The sequence below is a fragment of the Heteronotia binoei genome, chromosome 8, assembly GCF_032191835.1.
Source record: "Heteronotia binoei isolate CCM8104 ecotype False Entrance Well chromosome 8, APGP_CSIRO_Hbin_v1, whole genome shotgun sequence".
Lineage (NCBI taxonomy): Eukaryota > Metazoa > Chordata > Lepidosauria > Squamata > Gekkonidae > Heteronotia > Heteronotia binoei.
Window position 1 is genome coordinate 114,411,507 of NC_083230.1, and position 26,733 is coordinate 114,438,239.

A 26,733-nucleotide genomic window follows, 5' to 3' on the forward strand; every position below is an offset into this window, starting at 1 on the left:
CTGCTGATTCCACAAGTCCTTACAAGAGACAGCCATACCTAGAAGTCTTCCTTTCAGCCCACTCTTTCTCCAAACTCTGGACAAAGAAATCCGTTGCTATTCTTTAACTCTCATTTTTGCCACCTAATTTCCTTGTGTTGTGCAGCACAGGGGTGTCAAACATGTGATCTAAGGGCCAGATCAGGCCCCCAGAGAGCTCCTATCAGGCCCACGAGCAACTCACTGTCCTCTGCTTCCTTCTCCCTCTCTTGCTTCCTTCTGCATCACAACTTGTTTTGCCAGGCTTGCTCAATTGCACAGGAGCTACAGAGCAAAGCCTCTATTTTCTCCATTGGCTGACCAGAACATGAAGTAATTTATGTACAAAAGCTCACAACGCCCAGCCATTTCATGTTTTCCCCTGAGTCTTAGGCTCAAAGCACTGACTATGGGATTTCTTTAATGAATTTCAATAAGTCAAAAGTAAGTTTGCAACTTAATAGATACACACCTGAACAACACCTGAACAGCCTAATCAAGATTGCTACAGCACAGACATTGTCTCCAGTTTTTGATGCAATCATTCAGATCAAGAGGTGTCAGTAATCAGAAACTGTTAAATAAAGAAAATATTGCAAGAGTGCTAATCTTTTAAGCATGTTTTAAGGGTTTGTTAAAAAAATTTAATTGTGTTTGTCTGTGTCCTTTATAAAGTTTACATATCCATTGCCTGGTATTACATTTTACATAGCCTGACCCAACAAGGTCTCATTTATGTCAGATCTGGCCCTCATAACAAATCAGTTTGACACCCCTGGTATAGCATGTGCTGCTCTTGCCCTCAGTTGGAGAATAAGCAAAAAAAACCGGTCAATGCCAATTAGAAAAGAGAGCAAAAGGATCCAGAAATTCCATGGTTTTTGTCTTGCCGAACCCTGCCCTCCCTAGGCTGTACCCCCAAATCTTCAGGAATTTCGTAGTCTGAAGTTGGGAACCCTACCTTCAATGCCTGAAAATAACTTTCCTAATGTGTTATCAGGATCAAAACAGATCCTAGTTTGATCATATTTTTTTTTAAATGTGTATTTGGCAATGACTCAAATTTTATGTAAAATATCATTTTTAATGAACAGTTTACTGAACAGATACAATTCTGCTTAGTTATTATCTCTTTTGCTTCCGCTAGTAGTGGATTCAATTTTACGTCACTTTCTATCCTGCATTAAAAACCTGTAGTTTAAATCTGCAAGATACACCAGATATACCGCGATGTAATAATGAAGTGGCCACTAGAGGGAGCAAAACATATGCAGAACAGGAGAAAAAACCTGAGCAATGGAAACACAGAGGTGCAGAAAATGAAAATGTGGAAAAACCACTAGCTTCTCACAAAGGGAACATCATTACAAGGAGAACCGAGTCTAGGGCGTAGGAAAGGTGGAGAAAGAATTAAGCAGCTCACTTCCAGCACTTTTGTCTTTCAAGAAAGAATGACGTCGGATCTCTGTTACAAATACACGTAAAAACAGGCCTTTAGAGTTGCTGAGGGGATTCGTTCACCTCGGGACACTCTGAGAACTATAATTCTACAACAGGGATCTCTAGCAGTGAATTCTCAGTACCCCCATTCAGCTACAGTTCCCAAGATTCTTTGGGATTAACCGTAACAGCCAGGGCTTTTTTGTACCAGGAACTCCTTTGCATATTAGGCCACACACCCCTGATGCAGCCAAGAGCTTACAGGGCTCTTAATACAGGGCGTACTGTAAGCTCCAGGAGGATTGGCTACCTCAGGGGGTGTGGCCTAATATGCAAAGGAGTTCCTGCTACAAAAAAGCCTTGATAACAGCTAAACTTATGCTTTAAAAATAGCTGTATGTTTGTAGCTGAAATATGCCCCCAGCCACCCAAAACTTCCTAGTATTGGAGGGAAAAAGACTAACTGGAGATTGGGCCTAATTTTGTTGCAGCAGTTTCTTTGGGCTTCATATTATCAGAGATCAAAACTTTGGGAACTTACTAAAATAGTAAAGAGCAGGGGTGGCCAAACTGTGACTCGGGAGCCACATGTGGCTCTTTCACTCATATTGTGTGGCTCTCGAAGTCCCCACCACCCCGTCGGCCAGCTTGGAGAAGCCATTTCTCTTTTTAAATCACTTCTCCAAGCCAAGCCTCTTTACTATTTTGCAGGAACAGACTAACTTTGCAGCTGACTCCTCCAGATCTGTTACCTACCAATGCATGCACAGTGGTTGGGAAGTTTTGTCGTTTACCTCAGTAGGTTTGCAAAGCCAAAGAGAACATAAATGTCTGTGATGGACGTGAGTTTAGTGCTGTAGTTAAGTGTATGCAAAATAACTTTGGAAGCTAACGGCAGCAATTCATTAACATAGTGCATTCAAATTGCCAGGTATGTTGTGGTAAGAAGACACAACGGGGCAGCCGAGGTGCAAGGACTGAGCCGATAAATGGGAATCGTTGAGTTTTTCTCTTAGATAGACAAGAAAATATGTTCAAGTACATCTAATGTAGGGTCGTTTCTATCCAACGCTGACAGCTTTTCACCAGTTTACTAGGCCATCCCCGATGTATCCAGGATTCTCATTGGTGTCGTCTCCATCTGAAAAAAAAGAACAGACAAAAGGATATCACATTCATGGAAGCTGCAGAAAGAACCAAGTAGAGTGCTATGAGTGAACGTAGGTGCCACATTAACAGGAGGTTAGATAGCTTCACGGAAGACAGGTTTGCCAGTGGCTACTCGCTGTGGTGGAGAAAAAACAAAAGAAGGGGGAAAGGGAAAAAACTCAACTCAAATCTAAACAGTGTAATAGAGGGTCATAGAATCATAGAGTTGGATAGGACCTTCAGGGTCATCTAATCCAACCCCCTGCACAGTAAAGGAAACTCACAAATACCTCCCCCTAAATTCACAGGATCCTCATTGCAGTCAGATGGCCATCTAGCCTCTGTTTAAAAACCTCCAAGGTCATCTAGTCCAACCCCCTGCACAATGCAGGAAACTCACAAACACTTCCCCCTAAATTCACAGGATCTTCATTCCTGTCAGATGGCTATCTAGCCTCTGTTGAAAAACCTCCGAGGAAGGAGAGCCCACCACCTCCTGAGGAAGCCGTTCCACTGAGGAATCGCTCTAACAGTCAGGAAGTTCTTCCTAATGTTGAGCCGGAAACTCTTTTGATTTAATTTCAACCCATTGGTTCTGGTCGGACCTTCTGGGGCCACAGAAAACAATTCCACTTCCAATTCCAATTTTATGAATTGTGTTATAGGTCAAGCTGCCTATAACACAATTCATAAAATGCGTAACATCTACTATAAAACATACACAAAAAATGAATTGTAAAAAATATCGTGTGAATAGCAGACTGCATAAAATTTAAAAACCATATACAAGTTCACATATACATTTGATGGACTTCCAATCGCCACAATAACCATACGCATTTCGGCCCCTAAGGCAGGGCTGGATTAACAAATAGGCCAAGTAGGCACCGGCCTATGAGCCCCCACACCTTTAAGGGCCCCGGGCTGGCTTTTTCCTCTGGCTTTCCCTGGTTGTTAAAGTTTGTTTTGTGTAATAAAATTGGTTTATTAAAATTGTTGGTTGGGAAAATTAAAAATTTATTAACATATAATTTTCAAAGGGCCCCCCAAGATTTCAACCGCCTAGGGGCCTCTACAAGGCCAACGCCATGCTGGGAATTATTAGGAAGGGCATTGAAAACAAATCAGCCAGTATCACAATGCCCCTGTATAAATCGATGGTGCGGTCTCATTTGGAGTACCGTGTGCAGTTCTGGTCGCCGCACCTCAAAAAGGATATTATAGCATTGGAGAAAGTCCAGAAAAGGGCAACTAGAATGATTAAAGGGCTGGAACACTTTCCCTATGAAGAAAGGTTGAAACGCTTGGGACTCTTTAGCTTGGAGAAACGTCGACTGCGGGGTGACATGATAGAGGTTTACAAGATTATGCATGGGATGGAGAAAGTAGAGAAAGAAGTCCTTTTCTCCCTTTCCCACAATACAAGAACTCGTGGGCATTCGATGAAATTGCTGAGCAGACAGGTTAAAACGGATAAAAGGAAGTCCTTCTTCACCCAAAGGGTGATTAACATGTGGAATTCACTGCCACAGGAGGTGGTGGCGGCCACAAGCATAGCCACCTTCAAGAGGGGTTTAGATAAAAATATGGAGCAGAGGTCCATCAGTGGCTATTAGCCACAATGTGTGTGTGTGTGTGTGTGTGTATAATTTTTGTTGGCCACTGTGTGACACAGAGTGTTAGACTGGATGGGCCATTGGCCTGATCCAACATGGCTTCTCTTATGTTCTTATGTGACACAGAGTGTTGGACTGGATGAGCCATTGGCCTGATCCAACAGGGCTTCTCTTATGTTCTTCTGTGACACAGAGTGTTGGACTGGATGGGCCACTGGCCTGATCCAACAGGGCTTCTCTTATGTTCTTCTGTGACACAGAGTGTTGGACTGGATGGGCCACTGGCCTGATCCAACATGGCTTCTCTTATGTTCTTATGTGACACAGAGTGTTGGACTGGATGGGCCATTGGCCTGATCTAACATGGCTTCTCTTATGTTCTTACAAAGTTTCATCTGGCTGCCCTAAAGGTCTTCCTCAGTGGTCAATATATAAAATGCACAAAGCCACACATCCAGAAATAAAATGATAGAAAGCCAGGTGTTGCTTCTTCTATGATGTGTGGTTACTTAAAATTATATGAAGTCATAGATGGATAGTCCTGAAGACTTCACCCAGACATCAGAATATTCACCTTTATGGTTCTCTGGTGCAGAGTATCTATCACTGGATGTGAGGTAACACCATCAAAAGTAGCCTATTCAGTGGTGCTGCTGGTGCCTCTCCTCAACCTCTCCCCTCAGTTGTCCTTGAAAGGACAGCTTCTGGGAGGGCTCTCTTAGCCCCACCCACCTCACAGGGTGTCTGTTGTGGGGGGAGAAGATATAGGAGATTGTAAGCCGCTCTGAGTCTCTGATTCAGAGAGAAGGGCAGGGTATAAATCTGCAGTCTTCTTCTTCTCCTCCATTGATTCTATTTAAAAGGAATGTAGTCCCTTTAAATCGGACAACCTCTAGGGTCTTCAGAGTTCCGTCATGCTTCTTGCTTCGGAGTTCTGCCATGCCTCTTCCATCCCCTCTCCCGGAGCCTCCCGGTAAGTTCCCCACTGGCTTTTCGGCCTCAACTGGGAACCGAAAGTAGCACCTTAGAGGCCAGCAAGATTTTTGGGGTATGAGCTTTTGAGATAAGTATCTGACATACGGAGCTTTGATTCTCCACAGTTCATACCCTGAAAATATTGTTGGTCTCTAATTGGGTCGTATCCCAGTTCTGGAAAGACTAAAGCCCACTGGAGTAAACAGGACTTAGATACATGTAAAGGTAAAGTTAGTCTCCAGTGCAAGTACTGAGTCATTATTGACCCATGAAGTGATGTCACATCATGACATTTTCTTGGCAGATTTTTTGTTATGGGGTGGCTTGACATTGCTTTCCCCAGTCATCTACACTTCACCCCCAGCAAGCTGGGTGCTTGTTTTACTGACCTCAGAAGGATTGAAGGCTGAGTTAACCTTGAGCCGGCTACCTGAACCCAGTTTCTGCCAGGACTGAACTCAGGTTGTGAGCAGAGCTTGGACTGCAAGACTACAGCTTTACCACTCTGAGAGCCGCTCTCAAAGAGCCAGTTTGGAATAGTGGTTAAATGCACGGACTCTTATCTGGGAGATCCGGGTTTGATCCCCCACTCTTCCACTTGAAGCTGCTGGAATGGCTTTAAGTCAGCCATAGCTATTGCAGAGCTGCCCTTCTGGGAGAGCTCTCTCAGTCCCACCCACCTCACAGGGTGTCTGTTGCGGGGGAAGAAGGTAAAGGAGATTGTGAGCCCCTCTGAGACTGATTCAGAGAGAAGGGTGGGGTATAAATCTACCGTCCTCTAGAGTTACATATGAACATATGAAGCTGCCTTATACTGAATCAGACCCTCGGTCCATCAAAGTCAGTATTGTCTTCTCAGACTGGCAGCGGCTCTCCAGGGTCTCAAGCTGAGGTTTTTCACACCTATTTGCCTGGACCCTTTTTTGGAGATGCCAGGGATTGAACCTGGGACCTTCTGCTTCCCAAGCAGATGCTCTACCACTGAGCCACCGTCCCTCCCAATAGCCTAACAAGATATACAGTAGCTTCATATAAGAATCACTGGGCTCCTGGACTAGGTCAGCCGAATTACTGACAGGCAATTTAATTTCATTATAATTTGCACCAGTGAAAAGACAAACATTCCATTCCCATACCAGAGGAAGGAAGGCTCCACCTTCCACAGGAAGGCTCCACCTTCCACTGTCTGGCATCCTAGGCAGGCTAACTTCTGTCGCCCCCACTGCACTGATAACCTGACCAAGTCATAGGGGGGAGCACCAATTTGGCACCCCCAGAAGGCTAGCCCCCTAGGCGATCACCTAATTTGCCTAGTGGCAGGGCCAGCCTTGTCCGTGAAAGTGCCAGCTCTTAAAGTACCAGCTCTTTTGCATCTACAATAAAATACCGCAGGAAGAAGAGGAGCCAACCAGGTCCGGCATGTGGGAGTAGGCAAATTAGACAAATGCCTAGGGTGCCAGCTCCCAGCAGGGGCAGGGGACGGCCATCTCTTCCCGCTTGCGCCATCCCCGAGCCTCGCTTCCTGTCTGCACCACCCTCCAAATTAGACGAGCGCTGCTGAGGGGAAGTGCCAACTGTTTTTCCTTGGCTTTAAGGGGGGGGGGCTCCCCCACCCCTTAAAGCAGAGGTCCCCAACCTTTTTGGCACTAGGGACCAGTTTTGTGGAAGACAATTTTTCCACAGACCAGGGTTGGGGGGATGGTTCTGGGATGATAAAATTGTGCACTTAAGAGTCCACACATTTAACCACCACACCAAACTAATAGAAATATATTAGTTTGGTGTGGTGGTTAAGTGTGCGGACTCTTATCTGGGAGAACCGGGTTTGATTCCCCACTACTCCACTTGCAGCTGCTGGAATGGCCTTGGGTCTGCCACAGCTCTCGCAGAGCTGTCCTTGAAAGGGCAGCTTCTGGGGGAGAGCTCTCTCACCTCACAGGTTGCCTGTTGTAAGAAAGGAAGGTAAAAGAGATTGTGAGCCGCTCTGAGACTCTGAAATTCGGAGTGGAGGGCAGGCTATAAATCCAATGTCTTCTTTTTATTATTATTATTATTATTATTATTACTACTACTACTACACTGTAATATATAATGAAATAATTATACAACTCATGGCCCGGTTGCTAACAGGCCACGGTCCAGGACTGGTCCATGGCCTGGGGGTTGGGAACCCCTGCCTTAAAGCCAAGGAAAAACAGCGCCTCTCCTCCGCAGCATCTGCCCAACGTGGCAAGGGCTGCTTAGGAGATGCACTGAGCGCCGGCATGAGGACGTCACATCTTGGTGATGGCATCAAGCTGCGCAGGCTCACAAAAAATGAACTGGGGGAGGGCGCGCGCCTGAGGCAGAACCCCACGCGCCAGACCTGGAGCCAACTGCGTTCTTACCTTCTTGTGCTTTCCGGAGAGAGGAAAGAAATAAGGCTGCCGCTTCAGGAAGGGTTAAAGGGTTTGTGTTTGTGCTGCGGGTTTCTGCAAAGACAAAAAGAAGCCACCAGCTTGGTTCTTGTCACAAACACTAGATAAAGGCAACAAGCCAATACTGCATATGCTGCGAACTTCAGCACAAAAGGTCTCGGGAGGTAAACTTATTTTTCTCAGGTCCCTCAGCTAGACATGAGGAGAACTCCCAATCAGATTGCCTCAGTCTTGTTGAAGTTCATACAGATAAATTTTGTGCCTATGGAGTGGCCTTTGATTCTACAAGCCCAGACCATTGCAGCTTTAGTCATTGCAGCTTTGGTTGTCAGCCTTTAACTGATTACCACAGTTGATACATTTTTTAAAAAATTAAATTGGCAAAGAATGGAAAGGAGAGGTCCCCTGTGCAAGCACCAGTTGTTTCCGACTCTGGGGTGACGTTGCTTTTACAACGTTTTCATGGCAGACTTTTTATGGGGTGGTTTGCCATTGCCTTCCCCAGTCTTTTACACTTTCCCCCCAGCAAGCTGGGTAGTCATTTGACCGATCTCGGAAGGATGGAAGGCTGAGTCAATCTTGGGCCGGCTACCTGAATCCAGCTTTCACTGGGATCGAACTCAGGTCGTGAGCAGAGAGTACAGATCAGGTCATGAGCAGAGAGTAGCAGAGAATACTGCTACTTTACCACTCTGCGCAACAGGGCCGCTAAATTGGCAAAACAACACCATTATAAATTGGTACAATTTCCATTCCAACCACTAGGTCTGTGCTTGATATCACAGCCTACTAGTGTTAATCAACTAAAATAATAATAATAATTTTTGAAGTATGTTTCCACTGTAACGCAAGGGGAAGCAGATTCCTGATAATAATGAGCAGACCGCCAAGGCACATGGAGACATCTGAATAGTAAGTCTCAAAAGAGAATTTTGAAACTATGTGCCTTTTAAAATCAGGTTTATGGGTTTTAATATTAACTGTTTTTATTTTAAAAATAAATAAATAGGACATGAAATAAAGAGCATGAGAGCAGCTTATTCCACCTGGTTCAGCATCCTGTTTCACACTGTGACTCTGGAAGGCTTACAAGCAAGGACCGCACGCGCCAGTTGTGGCTTCCATGTTGTCCTCAAGGGCAGCCCCAACACAGAGTGTAGTAGTCTAGCCTTGAGGACACCATAGTGCTGATTTATCATGCTTAAATCAGTCAGTTCCAAAAAACAGAAGGCTTTGCCACTGCATCTCAGCAACTTGTATACAGAGGTACATTGCCTTGGAACATGGAAGCTCTACTTAGCCATTGATGACATAACCCCATCTCCAGTTGTTTCATAGACCCCCACTTACCTAGCTGCAACCTATCATACAGATCCTTCCTTTGGCTCTCCTCTGAGATGAACCGACGACCCTCTGAAATGCAATGACATGCAGCTAAAATGAGTATCGCATCATGCACGACACTTGCAAAATCCTGACAGTAACATTATGCCATGGAAGAGTTTGAGCCGGGGTAGCCAAACTTGCTTAATGTAAGAGCCACATAGGCTAAATGTCCGATGACTGAGAGCTGCCAAGACATGAAGGTCAGATGTCTGAGAGCCACAGGAAAGAAGGAACACCAACAGATGGGAGAGGGAGAGGTGGAAAGAAAGCAACTTTAAATGCATTCTCCAAGCTACTGGCTGGCTTGGCAAAGTGATTTAAAGAGAGAAATGCCATCTCCAAGGTGGCTGACGGGGTGGTGGGGGCGTTGAGAGCCACACAATGTGTGTGAAAGAGCCACAGTTTGGCCTCCCCTGGATTGAGCCGTCTATGATTTCAAAATCAAAGCAAAACGAGAGGCAATTATATCCAGTACCGGCCCTAGGGTGCCTGGTGCCCCATGTAGGCTCCCTGCCTGCCTGCCGCCCCCCCCGTCACCACTGCCACCTGCCCGCCCTCTGCAGCACCCCCCCCCACGTGATCAAAGGAGCACTGCAATGAGGTTTGGCCCTACCCGCTTTGACAGGGCCCAGGCTTCTTCTAAGTTCTTTGAAGAGCACGCTGGAGGAGGCTTCTCAAACATCTGAAATCCCTTTCCCAAACAGTGACATCACTGGAAATAAACCCAATGTGCCTATGTCACCCAGAAGTGATGTAGGCACATTAGTGACATTGAGGGGTGATACTCTGCTTTTGGGGCAACACTCTATGGCAGGGGTGTCAAACATGCAGTTCAGGGGCCGAATAAGGCCCCCAGAGAGCTCCTATCAGGCCCCCAAGCGACTGGCTGTTATCTACTTCCTTCTCCCTCTTTCTTGCTTCCTTCTGCGTAACAGCTTGCTTTGCAAGGCTTGCTCAATTGCACAGGAGCTACAGAGCAAAACCTCTATTTTCTCCATTGGCTGAGGCTCCTCCCTAGGGGAGGAAGGGGGGAGGAATAGCTTGGTTTGCCAAGCTCTCTCAATTGCACAGCAGAGGTACTGAGCCAAGCCTCTCTTCCTTCTATTGACTGAGGCTCCTGCCCCCAGTCCCTGGAGAAGGAAGGAAAGAGCCAGAGCTTCCTTTGCCCAGTTCCCCAGATCCCCTGGGAGAAATACAAAGAAAGCACCTTTAAGACCAGTGAGCGCTAACGTTTTAAGCATGTTTTTAGTTTTTTAAAAAACATTTGTGTTTGTCTGTGTTCTTTATAAATTTATATCTCTGCTACCTAAGCTTAAATCGCTATACACACAGCCCAACCAGACAAGGCCCGGCCCGACAAGGTCTCATTTATGTCAGATCTGGCCCTCAAGACAAATGAGTTCGACACCCCTGCTCTATGGTTTGAGGCTGATTTTACCATAGAGTTTTGCTCTATTTGCACAGTAGACCACAACTTATATGTGCTCACACCATCCAGGCTGTCCTAAATTAATTCTGATCTGTTGTTTTAATTGTTTAATTGTTCTGATGTTTTATTGTTGGTTTTAATGGTTTTCTTATGTTGGAATCTGCCCTGAGCCCATCACGGGAAAGGACGGAATATAAATTTACGGAAATTAATAAATAAATAAACTTATCTCCAGTTTAGGGGTGTCCAAACTGTGGCTCTTTCAAACATATTATATGGCTCTTGATGCCCCCACCACCCTGCTGGCCAGCTTGGAGAAGGCATTTCTCTCTTTAAATCACTTCCCCAAGAGAATGCATTTAAAGTTAAAATTGCTTCCTTTCCACCTCCATCTCCCTCCCTCCGTTTGCCTTCCTTCCTCCCTCCCTCCCTCCCTTCCTTTATCTGATGTTTATTCTGTGTGGCTCTTACCTCAAGCAAGTTTGGCCGGACATTGCTTCCCCTGGAGAAAATGGCAGCTTCCAAAGGCAGACTCTCTGGTAGACCACAGATTCTATGTGAAACCCCTCCTCCAACTTGCCCCCTCTGCAAACTCCCCCCCCCCCCATCACCAGGAATTTCCTAGGCCAAGGTTGGCAACCCTTCCCACTTGGAACAACTCCCGGGGAGAAACCAGTAGTGAGACTTACGTGCGCCTTTTAAATACAGCATGGCCTGGGGAGTCCAGTTTCTTCTTTGGAAGTGACCCTTCACCCAAACAGAGGAAAAAAGAATGTAACTTAGAGTGCCCCTAGAGGCCTGTTGTGCATGGAGAATTCATGTTGTGCTCTGCAGTGGATCCTACAGGGCTGCCAGGATCCCAGGCCGGGAGGGGGTTCTCTAGGGTTGCCAAGTCCAATTCAAGATCTGGGGACTTTGGGGGTGGAGCCAGGAGACTTTGGGGGTGGAGCCAGGAGACATCGAGGCGGAGCCAGGAGCAAGGGTGTGACAAGCATAATTAAATTCTAAGGGAGTTCTGGCCATCACATTTAAAGGGACAGCACATCTTTTTAAATGTCTCCCTTCCATAGGAAATAATGAAGGATAGGGGCACCTTCTTTTGGGGCTCATAGAATTGGACCCCCTGGTTCAATTGTTTTGAAACTTGGGGGGTACTTTGGGGAGAGGCACTAGATACTATACTGAAAATTCAGTGCCTCTACCTCAAAAAACAGCTCCCCCAGAGCCCCTGAAACCTCCAGATCAATTCCCCATTATACCCTATGAGAATCGATCTCCACATAGGGAATAATGAAGTGCTCAGCAGACGTTCTCCTCTCCGCCCCCCATTTTTGGCGACTCTGAAGTGAGTCACGAGTTGCAGCCAGTACATGTCAAAAGCAAAAGCCTACTCACGAGTTGCAGCCAACTTCTTAAAAGTAACACAGACACCATCCCAAGAGGAAGCCTTTCTAAGCGGAGACTGGAGCCTCCGGAGGGGGATAGTCACATGGTGGCTTTGGGGGCGGGGCTTCCCCCGCTGGCCAGCTGACTGGGGGCGGGAAGCAGCCTGGGAAAGCGGAAGAACCCCCGCTGGGACCTGGGGATTGGCAAGCCTAGGGTTCTCCCACCCTGGAGGTTCCCAACCCATCAGCCCACATTTGGCCGGCGGGGGGAACCTCCCCTGACGTTGCTGGTGTGAGAACGTCACCCGGAAGTGACGTGATCGTGCCGGCGACATTACTTGCTGGCCGCTCTGGGTGTTTCTGGGAAAACTCTATGGTTTTCCTGGATGCTCTAGCGATTTGGGAGGGAAAACTCTATGGTATAATAGGTACCATAGAGTTTTCCCTTCCCAAATCGCTGCCAGAGGTAGCGGGGGACTTGAGAACCCTAGGATCCTATGAGTGCCCAGTGCGCTCTTACCTGAGGAGCGCTCCAGGAGAAAGAGACGAAAGAAGCTGAGAGCAACAAGGCCAGAGCTGTGGCTGTCCCTCGGTGGAGCCCCTGAAAGAGAAAAACGTCCAGAAGGGCTTAACGAGGATTGTCTTCAAGGGCAGCCCCACACACAGTGTATTATAGAAGTCAGGCCACATTTTGGACAGGAGCTCACAGGAGCGGTGCTCCAGAAGCTCTACATTTTATTGTGCTCTTTCTTTCTTACACCCCACCCCGCACCCCAATACTTGCTTCTGGGCTCCTTGTTCAAATCCCCTGTGAGAATTTTGTTGAACTCTTAAGATTCGACAAACTTGCTAATATTTTTCCCCACACAAACAAAAAAAAAGGAAAAATAACCAAAATATATCAAGCAGACAGATGGAAATCTTCATCATGCCACTGAGGACACATAGGAGAAAGTAATTTTAAAAGTATGATAGGACAATACTCCCTCTAAGCTGTGGAGTCTTGTGAGCAAAAATTCTACTTTGTGAGCAACTGGCAGGCCTTGCATTCAGCAGGAGCTCACAGGAGCACTGCTCCTGAACCTTTCTGATGCCCCCCTCCTCCTCCCAACCTACCTTGTCCATTGAATAGGAGGTGCAGCTGCATAGCAATCCCTGGATGAGGAGAGCAGGCAGCCAGCCAGCCACCAGGGGCTTTGCCACACCGCCAGCAGCCCTCATTAACCCCTGGAGAAGCCCACGCCACCTTTTCTCCACTTCTTATTTGATTTTGGGCGATGGGTGTCTTGCTGGCCTTTTGACTGCGGGAGCAGCCAAGGAGAGCCCCAGGTGAGTGAGGCCTGCTTGGGCTGGCGGGATTCCTAGCCAGCCCAAGCAGGCCTCGCTCGCCCAGGGCTCTCCTTTCTTGTGTCGGCTTGCTTTTGGCTGGGGTGGGGACTGGCATATACTAATGAGCTCCACCACCTATTTTTCTACAAAATGACCCCTGCCTACTGGCATTAAACTTGTGAGCAACTGCATAAATCAGTTTGCTCTGGGGCCGTCCTTGCTGAGCTAAGACTAAAATGTGTGAGTTGGAGGCTAAAAAAACTGTGAGGTAGCTCACATTAACTCTGCTTAGAGGGAACGCTCGATGGGAATAAGGTTTTATTATGACAATTCTAATTCAAGAAGCATTTTAAAGTAGATGTTCAGCTGATATCATTTAGTCCACCTTCCGGTGATGTCAGGGGGTGTGTCTGGCATATGCAAATAAGTTGTGCTAATGAGCTCCAGCACCTCTTTTTCTACTAAATGACCCCTGAGAGTAGCCCAGCCTTGAGGACACCGTAGTACCAATTTAGCATGCTTAGGTCAGTCAGCTTCAGAAAACAGAAGAAGAAGACCATAGATTTCTACCCTGCCCTTCTCTCTGAACTGACATTCTACACTTGAATCATGGAATCATAGAAACCAATTCTGTGAGTTTATGATTCTATAATTCTAGTGTAGAAAATCAGTTTGGGATCAAGGCCGAACCAAGATTAAAGGTCTAGTGTGGAATAGTCTGGACTCTAGAGCCTCAGAGTGGCTTTCAACCTCCTTTACCTTCCTCCCCCACAACAGACACCCTGTGAGGTAGACAGGGCTGAGAGATCCCTCCCAGAAGCTGCCCTTTCAAGGACAACTCCTACGAGAGCTATGGCTAACCCAAGGCCATTCCAGCAGCTGCAAGTGGAGGAGTGGGAATCAAACCGAGCTCTCTAGGATAAGAGTCCATGCACTTAACCACTACACCAAACTGGAGAGTGGTCTCTCTGGCACTATACTCCACTGAGGTCTCTGTCCTCCCCAGGTTCCATCCCCAAATCTCCAAGAGTTTCTCAATATGGATTTGACAACCCTAACCCCACATCCTCTGCTGGTGGCTGGGGGGGCGGAACCCTCCTGTCCCCCAGTTTTCATGTCTGGCAGGGCTGGCAATCCGAGTGGAAATCAAGGATGTTTACATGGGATATTTCTTCCACTGGAAACAGGGAGACTTATATGGGGCTCAAGTCTTTTGCTGAAATTAAGGAGACTTACATAGAATCATAGAGTCGGAAGGGACTTCCAAGGTCATCTAGTCCAGCCCCCTGCACAATGCAGGAATTCACAAATACCTCCCCCTCACACACACTCTCCCAGTGACACCTGCTCCAAGCTCAGAAGAAAGGAAGGAAGGAAGGAAGGAAGGAAGGAAGGAAGGAAGGAAGGAAGGAAGGAAGGAAGGAAGGAAGGAAGGAAGGAAGATAAGAAGAAAGATGAAGGAAGGAAGGAAGATGAAGAAAGGAAGGAAGATAAGAAAGATGGAAGGAAGATAGGAAGGAAGGAAGGAAGGAAGGAAGGAAGGAAGGAAGGAAGGAAGGAAGGAAGGGAGGGAGGAAGGGAGGAAGGAAGGAAGGAAGGAAGATAAGAAGAAAGATGGAAGGAAGGAAGGAAGATAAGAAGAAAGATGAAGGAAGGAAGATAAGAAGAAAGAAAGAAAGAAAGAAAGAAAGAAAGAAAGAAAGAAAGAAAGAAAGAAAGAAAGAAAGAAAGAAAGAAAGAAAGAAAGAAAGAAAAGAAGGAAGATAAGAAGAAAGATGGAAGGAAGGAAGGAAGGAAGGAAGGAAGGAAGGAAGGAAGGAAGGAAGGAAGGAAGATAAGAAGAGAGATGGAAGGAAGGAAGGAAGGAAGGAAGGGAGGGAGGGAGGAAGGAAGGAAGGAAGGAAGGAAGATAAGAAGAAAGATGGAAGGAAGGAAGGAAGATAAGAAGAAAGATGAAGGAAGGAAGGAAGGAAGATAAGAAGAAAGAAAGAAAGAAAGAAAGAAAGAAAGAAAGAAAGAAAGGAAGGAAGGAAGAAAGGAAGGAAGGAAGGAAGGAAGGAAGATAAGAAGAGAGATGGAAGGAAGGAAGGAAGGAAGGGAGGAAGGAAGGGAGGAAGGAAGGGAGGAAGGAAGGAAGGAAGGAAGGAAGATAAGAAGAAAGATGGAAGGAAGGAAGATAAGAAGAAAGATGAAGGAAGGAAGGAAGATAAGAAGAAAGAAAGAAAGAAAGAAAGAAAGAAAGAAAGAAAGAAAGAAAGAAAGAAAGAAAGAAAGAAAGAAGGAAGATAAGAAGAAAGATGGAAGGAAGGAAGGAAGATAAGAAGAGAGATGGAAGGAAGGAAGGGAGGGAGGAAGGAAGGAAGGAAGATAAGAAGAAAGATGGAAGGAAGGAAGGAAGATAAGAAGAAAGATGAAGGAAGGAAGGAAGGAAGGAAGATAAGAAGGAAGGAAGGAAGGAAGGAAGGAAGGAAGGAAGGAAGGAAGGAAGGAAGGAAGGAAGGAAGATAAGAAGAGAGATGGATGGAAGGAAGGAAGGAAGGAAGGAAGGAAGGAAGGGAAGAAGGAAGGAAGGAAGGAAGGAAGGGAGGGAGGAAGGAAGGGAGGAAGGAAGGAAGGAAGGAAGATAAGAAGAAAGATGGAAGGAAGGAAGATAAGAAGAAAGATGAAGGAAGGAAGGAAGATAAGAAGAAAGAAAGAAAGAAAGAAAGAAAGAAAGAAAGAAAGAAAGAAAGAAAGAAAGAAAGAAAGAAAGAAGATAAGAAGAAAGATGGAAGGAAGGAAGGAAGATAAGAAGAAAGATGAAGGAAGGAAGGAAGGAAGGAAGGAAGGAAGGAAGATAAGAAGAAAGAAAGAAAGAAAGAAAGAAAGAAAGAAAGAAAGAAAGAAAGAAAGAAAGAAAGAAAGAAAGAAAGAAAGAAAGAAAGGAAGGAAGGAAGGAAGGAAGGAAGGAAGATAAGAAGAGAGATGGAAGGAAGGAAGGAAGGAAGGAAGGAAGGAAGGGAGGAAGGAAGGGAGGAAGGAAGGAAGGAAGATAAGAAGAAAGATGGAAGGAAGGAAGATAAGAAGAAAGAAAGAAAGAAAGAAAGAAGAAAGAAAGAAAGAAAGAAAGAAGAAAGAAAGAAAGAAAGAAAGAAAGAAAGAAAGAAAGAAAGAAAGGAAGGAAGGAAGGAAGGAAGGAAGGAAGGAAGGAAGGAAGGAAGGAAGCCCTCCAAGATTCCCTGGCCAAATAGGCAAGGAGAAAAATTGCTGCCTGACCCCAAAGTGGCGAACAGCATTTCCCTGGACGTGTAGGAAGGAACCACGAGAACTAAGCCCTGATGCGACCCTTCCTGCCCTCCCTATCATGATCTGCCTAAGTTCACAGAATCAGCATTGCTGGTCAGGTGGCCATCCAGCCTCTCATATCTTCAACACGGTTCTTATCTCTTCTACTGAAACCACAAGGCTGAGCTCTTTCACTAAAATCAAGGGGGACAGATCCAGATGGGTGGCCGTGTCAGTCTGTTTGTAGTAGTAGAAAAGAGCAAGCGTCCAGAAGCACCGTAAAGAGTAACAAAATTTGTGGCAGAGCAGGAGCTTTTGGGAGTCACTGCTTGCTATCAGCTACAAAGATATTCGCTATCAACTACAAAGATACAGCTGTATCTGAAGAAGTGAGCAGGGACAGCTCATCTTCTGCCACAAATTTTGTCAGTCTTTAAGGTGCTACTGAACTCTTACTGAAATCAAGGAGACTTACGTGGCTCTCAGATCTTCCACTGAAATCAAGGAGATTTAAATAGGGCTCAAGACTTCCACTAAAATCAAGGAGACTTACATGGGACGCATCTCTTTCACTGAAATCAAGGAGGTTTAAATAGGGCTCGAGACTTCCACTGAAATCAAGCAGACTTACATGGGACTCATCTCTTTTACTGAAATCAAGGAGATTTAAATAGGCATCAAGACTTCCACTGAAATCAAGGAGACTTACATGGGACTCATCTCTTTCACTGAAATCAAGGAGATTTAAATAGGGCTCAAGACTTCCACTGAAATCAAGGAGACTTACATGGGACTCATCTCTTTCACTGAAATCAAGGAGGTTTAAATAGGGCTCAAGACTTCCACTGAAATCAAGGAGACTCACATGGGACTCATCTCTTTCACTGAAATCAAGGAGGTTTAAATAGGACTCAAGACTTCCACTGAAATCAAGGAGACTTAAAAGTGCTTAACTCTGGCTGGATCAGAGTGCATGGAACTCTATAGAGTTACATAAACAAAGCTCTAGTCAGAAGCTAAGCTGGGTCATCTCTGGCTAGGACTGGGATGGGAGACCACCAAGGAAGCCCAAGATTGCTTCACAGAGGCAGGCAATAGCAAATCACCTCTGTTCATCTTTTGCCTTGAAAACCCTGCACACGGTCACCAGAAGTCGGTTGTGACTTGATGGCACAAAACAAGGCAGCCCTCGCCCCAGTGAGAGGTTTAATCATAACTAAATGGTTCATCGATTCATGATGGAGACAATGAAGCAGGCTTTTAAAGAATGGCCGGCCGCCTTGGAATGGCAGTAACTACATAGAGCCAAGGACACACTCCGTTCGATGTTTTCCTGCATTGTGCAGAGGGTTGGACTAGATGACCCTAGAGGTCCCTGCCAACTCTATGATTCTATGATGCTTACACTACAATCCTAAACATAGTTACACCTCACTATGCCCACTGTCATCAGTGGTGTTAGAAGAGTTTAACTCCGTTGATTGTCGTACTATTCGGCTACGGCCACGCACACTAAATAACGCACTTTCAATCCATATCCAATGCACTTTCCAACTGGATTTTACTGTGTGGACTGGCAAAATCCAGTTGAAAAGTGCATTATTTAATGTGTGTGATTGCAGCCTTAAACTGCCTTTCCAAAGTATGAATAGCTGAGAACTGCTTCTTACATCCGATCGTCGTCCTCTTTAATTCAGTCTCAATATTTCACCTATTTCCCACTTGTTTTAATTCAAAGCAAAGAGTTCTGTTAAACATTCCCACCTTTTAATTCAATTGCTTAAACCTAACATAGATTTATTCATTAGATTCGGCTGGCATTCAGGTTTAAAGAGAAATAATAGGAAGTGAGGAAGTTCTCATAAGATTTCAAGAAATCATAACTTCTTTCTTGCTCTCTGGCAAATCCTTTATCATTTGACCACAGACCTATTCACTTAAATATTTAAATGTGCTTACTGGGGGATATAACTAGACTAATTTTATTACTACCATAGCATTGATCTTTTAAGCCTGGGAATAAAAGCGATTTCCATCGATTTCCCCCTGGGCTTCTAGGCTTAGATATTATTATTCTGTCGTTTACTGTACACAAAACCATCATTGCTACATTTCTACTTAATCCTTCTACATAAAGTATAACAGCCCCTGAAATTCCTCAAAGCAGCATCCTTCCTCAACTAGAAAAAGAGAAGACACAAATGCAATATAAACGTACCTTCATCCTCTGCTCTCTTGCTGGTGCTAAGCGTTTGGTAGCTACAGGTACATGGTGTGGCCGTCGTGTAGGAATCCCTATTTAAGCCTTCTACATAACGGTGCCCGCCCCTCAGAGGCAGAATCCAGCGTTCTGAAGGGACCTCTTGTCAACCTTGGATGAGAAGGCATGAAGCAGTTGACGTCTCCTGGAGATGGGGGAGGAAGAGGATTCAGAGACCTTCAGGCGGAGGATGGACACTTCTGACATCTACACTCAGTGCCGCGTTAGGCAAACGCATCGACATCAAGCGCCCTTCAGGCTTCCAGATAAAGCCATCAAGCCTTAGGACCAAGTATCAAAACCAACAGCCATTGCAGGTTCTAATGAGGAACTTTACGCTTATCTAGCAACAGGGTAGCGCATTTTCCTTTGGCTGCCCCCAGAGTATTTGGCTGGGTAACCGTGTTGGGACTGCAGCAATAAAACAAAGTTTGAGTTCAGCGGCACCTTGAAGACCAATTAAGGTTGCCAGGCTTGTGTTGGGAAATACCTGGAGACTTTGGGGGTGGATCTGGGAGAGGGTGGGGTTTGAAGAGGGCAGGGACCACAGTCATGGAGTCTACTCTTCAAAGCAGCCATTTTCTCCAGAGGAGCTGTAAAAGCAGATCTCCAGGCCACACCTGGAGACTGGAACCCTAAGACCAATTCTGGGTATGAGCTTTTGTGGGTATGCACACTTCTTAGGCTTCCCAATCCCCAGTGGGGGATCCCCCAGTTTTACAGGCTTCCCCCCACAGTCACCATGTACTTCTAGAGCTCCGGCAGGTTTAGAAACCTGCAAACAGGTCCGTTTTTAAAATGTGTTCCTTTAAAGCTGAGCAGGAAACAGGAAGCGCTTCATAAGGAAGGGTCAGCAGCAGTTTCGTCAGAGCGCAGACCCTCCGTTTCTTTTGCGTTCGTTTTCAGAGCAAGTAAAGTTGTGGAGGAGCCAGACCCAGTAAGTGTGTGTGTGTGTGTGTGAGAGAGAGAGAGAGAGGGAGGGAGGGAGAGAGGGAGGGGGCAGACGCTTTCCCAGTTTGGAGGCCTCCCCTGCTTTAGAAAGCTTCAGAAGGCGGGGGAGGGAGAGGGAAATGTCTACTGGGCACTCTATTATTGCCTATGGAGAACGATTCCAATACGGAATAATGGGGAATTGATCCACGGGTGTCTGGGTCTCGGGGGGGGGGATGTTCTTTGAGGTAGAGGTACCAAATTTGCAGCATAGCACCTGATGCCTTTCCTCAAATCACCCTCCAAGTTTCAAAAGGATTGGACCAGGGGGGCCAATTCTATGAGCCCCCAAAGGTGTCTCTATCCTTCATTATTTCTAATAGAAGGAAGGCATTGAAAAGGTGTGCAGTCCCTTTCAATGTGATGGCCAGAACTCCTTTTGGAGTTCAATTGTACTTGTTCCAACCTTGCTCATGACTCCACCCCCAACGTCTCCTGGCCCCACCCCCAAAGTCTCCTGGCTCCACCGCTAAAGTCTCCAGATATTTCTTGAATTGGACTTGACAACGCTTCTTCAGAAGTGTATCTGAAGAATCATGAATGCACACAGAAGATTATACACGGAATTAAACTTTGTTGGTCTTAAAAGTGCCTTTGCTTGCACACAAAAGGATATATGCAGAATTAAACTGGACTCAAGACTTTGTTCCATAACATATTGATTTATTCGTTAAAACATTTATATCACATCATGAGACCCACTTTGGTGTAGTGGTTAAGTGTGCAGACTCTTATCTGGGAGAACCGAGTTTGATTCCCCACTCCTCCACTTGCACCTGCTGGAATGGCCTTGGGTCAGCCATAGCTCTGACAAAGGTTGTCCTTGAAAGGGCAGCTGCTGTGAGAGCCCTCTCAGCCCCACCCACCTCACAGGGTGTCTGTTGTGGGGGAGGAAGATAAAGGAGATTGTGAGCCGCTCTGAGACTCTGAGATTCAGAGTAGAGGGCAGGATATAAATTCAGTATCATCATCTTTTTGCTTTATTCAAGGCAGTTTACAAGACTACATTTTGTTATCACTGGAAAGACAAAACATTGCCACCTATACCACAATGGCGAAAGAAACTATGGGACCACTTAATTCTAGGAAAAAAAGATGAAAATCCTTATTGAGCCAGTTTGTTGTAGTGGTTAAGTGCGCAGACTCTTATCTGGGAGAACTGGGTTTGATTGCCCACTCCTCCACTTGCACCTGCTGGCATGGCCTTGGGTCAGCCATAGCTCTGGCAGAGGTTGTCCTTGAAAGGGCAGCTGCTGGAAGAGCCCTCTCAGCCCCACCCACCTCACAGGGTGTCTGTTGTGGGGGAGGAAGGTAAAGGAGATTGTGAGCCGCTCTGAGACGCTGAGATTTGAAGTGGAGGGCCGGATATAAATCCAATATCATCATCATCTTCTTCTTATATTAACCAGTCAACAAAAGAACGAGACATTTTTAAAATCAAAATATGGTATCCAGTCATGGATTATCTCTTTCAACAAAGTGTACTACCAGAAAACGAATATTATAAAACTTTGTTATATTTTTGAGGGGGGAAAACAAATGGAAAGGGGAAAATCTAATTGAAGTCTACTTACCTTATGACTCCTGCTATGGATCATTGTGTTGTGCTGACTTACTTATAATAGAAACAGAAAAACTTATTGCATTGTTACATTTATTGTTGTTGTTGCAATTATTATTCAGTTTCTCTAATGTGTATATTTTCTGTATTCTTGTCTTTTATGGACTATAAGAAGAGCCCAGCTGGGTCATATCTAGTATGCCATCTTAAGAACATAAGAGGAGTCATGTTGGATCAGGCCAGTGGCCCATCCAGTCCAACACTTTGTGTCACACAGTGGCAAAAAAAAACCTAAGTGCCGTCAGAAGGTCCACCAGTGGGGCCAGGACACTAGAAGCCCTCCCACTGTGCCCCCCAAAGCACCATAAGTACAGAGCATCACTTGCCCCAGACAGAGTTCCAACAATACGCTGTGGCTAATAGTCACTGATGGACCTCTGCTTCAAATGTTTATCCCCTCTTGAAGCTGTCTATGCTTGCAGTCACCACCACCTCCTGTGGCAGTAAATTCCATGTGTTAATCACCCTTTGGGTGAAGAAGTATTTCCTTTTATCCATTCTAATTCAACTGCTCAGCAATTTCATTGAATGAAAGGGTTGGAACACTTTCCTTATGAAGAAAGGTTAAAACGCTTGGGGCTCTTTAGCTTGGAGAAACGTCAACTCAGGGGTGATGACAGAAGTTTACAAGATTATGCATGGGATAGAGAAGGGAGAGAAAGAAGTATTTTTCTGCATTTGTCACAGTACAAGAACTCATCGTCATTCAATGAAATTGCTGGGCAGTAGGGTTAGAACTGATAAAAAGAAGTACTTCTTCACCCAAAGGGTGATTAACACGTGGAATTCACTGCCACAGGAGGTGGTGGTGGCTACAAGTATAGACAGCTTCAAGAGGGGATTGGATCAACATCTGGAGCAGAGGTCCCTCAGTGGCTATTAGCCACAGCATATTGATGGAACTCTGTCTGGGGCAGTGATGCTCTGTATTCTGGGTGCTTGGGGGGGCACAGTGGGAGGGCTTCTAGTATCCTTGCCCCACTGGTGGACCTCCTGATAGCACTTGGGGTTTTTTTGGCCACTGTGTGACACAGAGTGTTGGACTGGATGGGCCATTGGCCTGATCCAACATGGCTCCTCTTATGTTCTTAAGCAGAGACTACCATTGAACCATAGACCCTCCCCATAATGAAATTTATAACATTTCAAATGAAATGAAAGATCCTCTGATGTTTTGTTCTGAGCCCTTCACGGATGTGTTCCGTTGTCTAAAAGCGCTTTACGTCAACCATCCACCTCCCTGCCGGTCGCCCTCTGGACGGACGAGAGATGCATTCTGTCATGTAATCAATATCCTAAAGGCGCCCTTGGGAAGAGAAGATCACGGCATCAGCAGGACCTCTAGTTAAAGGGAACTCCAGGCTTGCTTGGAAAGGCCAGTGCTCTGTGTACCTTGACGCTGTCCATCACAAAGTCCCAACTGCTAGAACACAACTATTTGGGGTGGGGGGGGTGGGGGGAGTTCTTGGCCAGTTTGTGACTAAACATTGGATTGCTCAGATGACGCAAATGCGATCAAAAGTATGAGTCAGGGCTGATTTAGTGAGCATCACGGAATGTTGGCTGGCTGGCTCTGGGTTGAGAAGTTCCTGGAGGTTTGGGGGTGGAGCTTAGGGGGGACGGGCTTTGGGGACAAAAGAGGCAACAGAAGAGTATAACCTGGGGGTGGCCAAACTGCAGCTCAGAAGCCACGTGTGGCTCTTTCACACATACGGTGTGGCTCTTGAAGCCCCCACCGCCCTGTCAGCCAGCTTGGAGAAGGCATTTCTCTCTTAAAATCGCTTCTCCAAGCCAAGCCAGTCAGCAGCTTGGAGGATGCATTTAAAGTTGCTTTCTTTCCACCTCTCCCTCCTCCCATCTATTTGCCTTCCTTCCTTCCTGTCTTGTTAGGATTTCCAAGTCCAATTCAAGAAATATCGGGGGATTTTGTGGGTGGAGCCAGGGGATTTTGTGGGTGGAGCCAGGAGACTTTGGAGGGTGGAGCCAGGAGCAAGATTGTGATAAGCATAATTGAACTTAAAAGGGAGCTCCGGTCATCACATTTAAAGGGACTGCACACCTTTTAAATGCCTTCCATCCATTGGAAATAATGGATAGGATCACCTTCTTTTGGGGCTCATAGAATTGGACCCACTGGTCCAATCCTTTTGAAACTTGGAGGGTATTTTGGGGAGAGGCACTGGATACCATGTTGCAAATTTGATGCCTCTACCTCAAAAACAATCTCAGATACCCCCAGATCAATTCTCCATTATGCCCTATGGGAATCGGTCTGCGTAGGGAAAAATGGAGTGCCCGGCAGACATTACCTTCCCTCTGGGACTCCAAACTGGGGGAACCCCTGCCCCCGCCTGGGGATTGGCAACCCTAGAAGGGGTGGGTAAACATGTTCTCTGGAGGCCAGGTGGAAAGGTGTGCTGAAAGGTGAGGGCGAAATTTGACTTGATTCTGTTTTCTCTATTAATGTTTAAATTATTCTTTAAATCTAGTTTAAATATAATTTAAAAGAATTTATTCTGAGCATTATACAAGCTTATGGAAGTAATCTTCTCAAAAGCTAATTTACGCGATAGTCAAACATAGACTTGCACTCAACTTTAACGCTACTAGCTTTATTTGTTCATGGGGTAGAGTTTCAGCTCACAGCACTGTGAAGCTTCGAGAGAGCTTTGGCTATGATTCCAGGAGATCCCCAGGTCCCACCTGGAGGCTGGCATCCTCACCAGAGCTCCGCTGGAGTGCCAATTTTCCGTCGGACTTCACTTAAGCAGTGGCACATCCCCTGAAGGCCAAAGAGTGGTGTGACCTTCTCTCCTGCCTCAGTGAATTTGGAAGGATAAGGGTACAACCTCGAGGGCCATGAACAAAATCCAGCACTACAAACAGCATGGTTTCCTTTCAGTTAAGGATTAAGTGCGTCATGCGCCTTCATCTATTGCCCCGGTCAAGGAGTGTGCAAAACTGTTGTTCGTTGGACACAAAGGTACAAAAATAAACGGCGAACTTAAGCTAAGGTGACTTGTTCATAGGGCTACCAGCTCCGGGAAGCGAAATAGAGAGGGTAGAGTTTGGGGAGGAGACAGGGCTTTCTTTGTAGCAGGAACTCCTTTGCATATTAGGCCACACACCCCTGATGCAGCCAATCCTCCTAGAGCTTACAGTAGGCCCTGTGCAAAGAGCCTTGTGGAGGATTGGCTGCACAAGAGGGGTGTGGCCTAATATGCAAAGGAGTTCCTGCTATAAAAAAGCCCCGGGAAGGACCTCAGGGGGGTACAATGTCATAGAGTCTGCCCTCTAAAGTAGCTCTTATCTTCAGGGGAACTGATCTCTGTTGTGTGGAGATCAAGTCTTATAGCAGATCACCAGGACCCATTGGGAGATTTGCAAACCTACCTGTACAGGTGTCTTCACTTCTCTGGAAGGCAGAAAGTTCTTGCATTATAAAATACAATATAACAATACAAAACCAGCAGAAAGTCCTCAGGTGCCTCGATTAGAGTAGGGTTGCCAATCCCCAGGTGGGGGCAGGGGATCCCTTGGTTTAGAGACCCTCCCCCCGGTTCAGGGTCAACAGAAAGCGGGGGAGGGAAATGTCTGCTGATAACTCAATTATTCCCTATGGAGACCGATTCCCATAGGGTATAATGGTGAATTCATCTGCTAGTATCTGAGGCTTTGTGGGGGCTGTTTTTTGAGGGAGAAGCACCACATTTGCAGCATAGCATCAGGTGCCTCTCCTCAAAACACCCTCCAAGATTCAAAAGGATTGGACCAGAGGGTCCAGTTCTATGAGCCCCAAAAGAAGGTGCCCCTATCCAGTAGAGGGAAGGCATTTAAATGGTGTGTGGTCCCTTTAAATGTGATGGCCAGAACTCCCAAGAGTCCCTCAGAACTGAAGAATAACAACAATTTCACCAAGGAATAATAATGAACAAAATTCACAATAATGATTTGATTATCTTTGCAAAAATACTATTTGTGATGATCTCAAATGTATAATAAGTACAAAACCTCACAATGCTGATTATAACTCAAATATCTCAAAAAGTCTCAAATTCCAAAGTCAATTTCATTCTGGTTCTCCATGTGTCTTGACAATTAAGCACCATCCCACTGTGCCTGCAGGCTCATTGCTGGTACAAATGCAGGTTTCTTTACTTACGTGGTCACAAAAGACCTTGGAATCTTTCTACCAGGGCTTTTTTTTTAGAAAAAGCCCAGCAGGAACTCATTGGCATATTAGGCCACACCCCCTGACATCACCATTGTTTCACACAGGGCTTTTTTGTAGGGGAAAAAACTCAGCAGGAGCTCATCTGCATATCAGGCCACACCCCCTGGCACCAAGCCAGCAGGAACTGCGTTCCTGATCTAAAAAAAAGCCCTGCTTTCAACATTATATAAGTTCCAACTTGAAACAATTCTTCAAGGTAAGTAAATTTTCAAATGGGAAACCTCACAATGTTCCAATGGAGTGTTTCAAAGATTCATATGTGGATCATGGTAAGCCTCTGACAGGAATGCCAGCCTTTGATTCCGTTTCTCATGGATCACTTTATCAAAGAGTACCATTTAACAGCCACACTATTCCAGCACAATTAATTGAGAATTCATGGAGAGACCATTGTCCATTAATTGTGCTGGAATAGTGTAGCTGTTAAATGGTGGTCAATGTGTGATGCCTCTTTCCTTCAGTTTGGTATAATGGTTAAGTGTGCGGACTCTTATCTTGGAGAACCAGGTTTGATTCCCCCACTCCTCCACTTGCACCTGCTGGTCACAAAAGACCTTGGAAACTTTCTACCAGGGCTTCTTTTTGTAGAAAAAGCCCAGCAGGAACTCATTTGCATATTAGGCCACACCCCCTGACATCACCATTGTTTCACACTGGGCTTTTTTGTAGGGGGAAAAAAACTCAGCAGGAGCTTATTTGCATATCAGGCCACACCCCCTGGCACCAAGCCAGGTCAGCCATAGCTTCCTTAGAAGTTGTCCTTGAAAGGGCAGCTTCTGGGAGAACTCTCTCAGTCCCACCCACCTCACAGGGTGTCTGTTGTGGGGAAAGAAGATTAAGGAGATTGTAAGCTGCTCTGAGTTTCTGATTCAGAGAGAAGGGCTGCATTTCTTTCTTTCTTTCTTTCTTTCTTTCTTTCTTTCTTTCTTTCTTTCTTTCTTTCTTTCTTTCTTTCTTTCTTTCTTTCTTTCTTTCTTTCTTTCTTTCATAGGTGCCCCTATCCTTCATTATTTCCAAATGGAGGGAAGGCATTTAAAAGATGTGTGGTTCCTTTAAAGAACACCCTTTGGAGTTCACACCCCTGCTCCTGACTTTAAAAGAAAAACAAAACCAAAGAAGATACAGTGCTAAAATACCTCTTTTGAAAAGCTGGCAATCTGCAGAGGTGAAAGCAGGGGCAAGAAGGTAATGAGTTAATTAGGCACATGGAAACCTGCAGG

The 26,733-nt window shown here is 45.7% G+C and overlaps 1 protein-coding gene across 1 annotated transcript; it reads right to left on the reverse strand.

Moving 5' to 3' along the window:
• Window positions 1-1,081: 1,081 nt before the first annotated feature.
• SPX (spexin hormone) lies at window positions 1,082-26,686 on the reverse strand. Its single transcript, XM_060245937.1, has 7 exons — window positions 26,650-26,686; window positions 18,627-18,813; window positions 12,336-12,416; window positions 11,120-11,177; window positions 8,966-9,028; window positions 7,586-7,669; window positions 1,082-2,599 (listed from the first exon to the last, which is right to left on the reverse strand). Exons 2-7 carry the CDS (start codon window positions 18,630-18,632, stop codon window positions 2,541-2,543), a joined length of 351 nt encoding a protein of 116 aa, XP_060101920.1. The 5' UTR covers window positions 18,633-18,813; window positions 26,650-26,686; the 3' UTR covers window positions 1,082-2,540.
• Window positions 26,687-26,733: the final 47 nt, after the last annotated feature.

Coding starts and splice junctions, on each gene's coding strand:
- SPX (XM_060245937.1), bottom strand. Junction 9,029..11,119: donor GCTGTATTTAAAAGGCGCAC/GTAAGTCTCACT, acceptor ATTGCATTTCAG/AGGGTCGTCGGTTCATCTCA. Junction 7,670..8,965: donor GTATGATAGGTTGCAGCTAG/GTAAGTGGGGGT, acceptor TTGTCTTTGCAG/AAACCCGCAGCACAAACACA.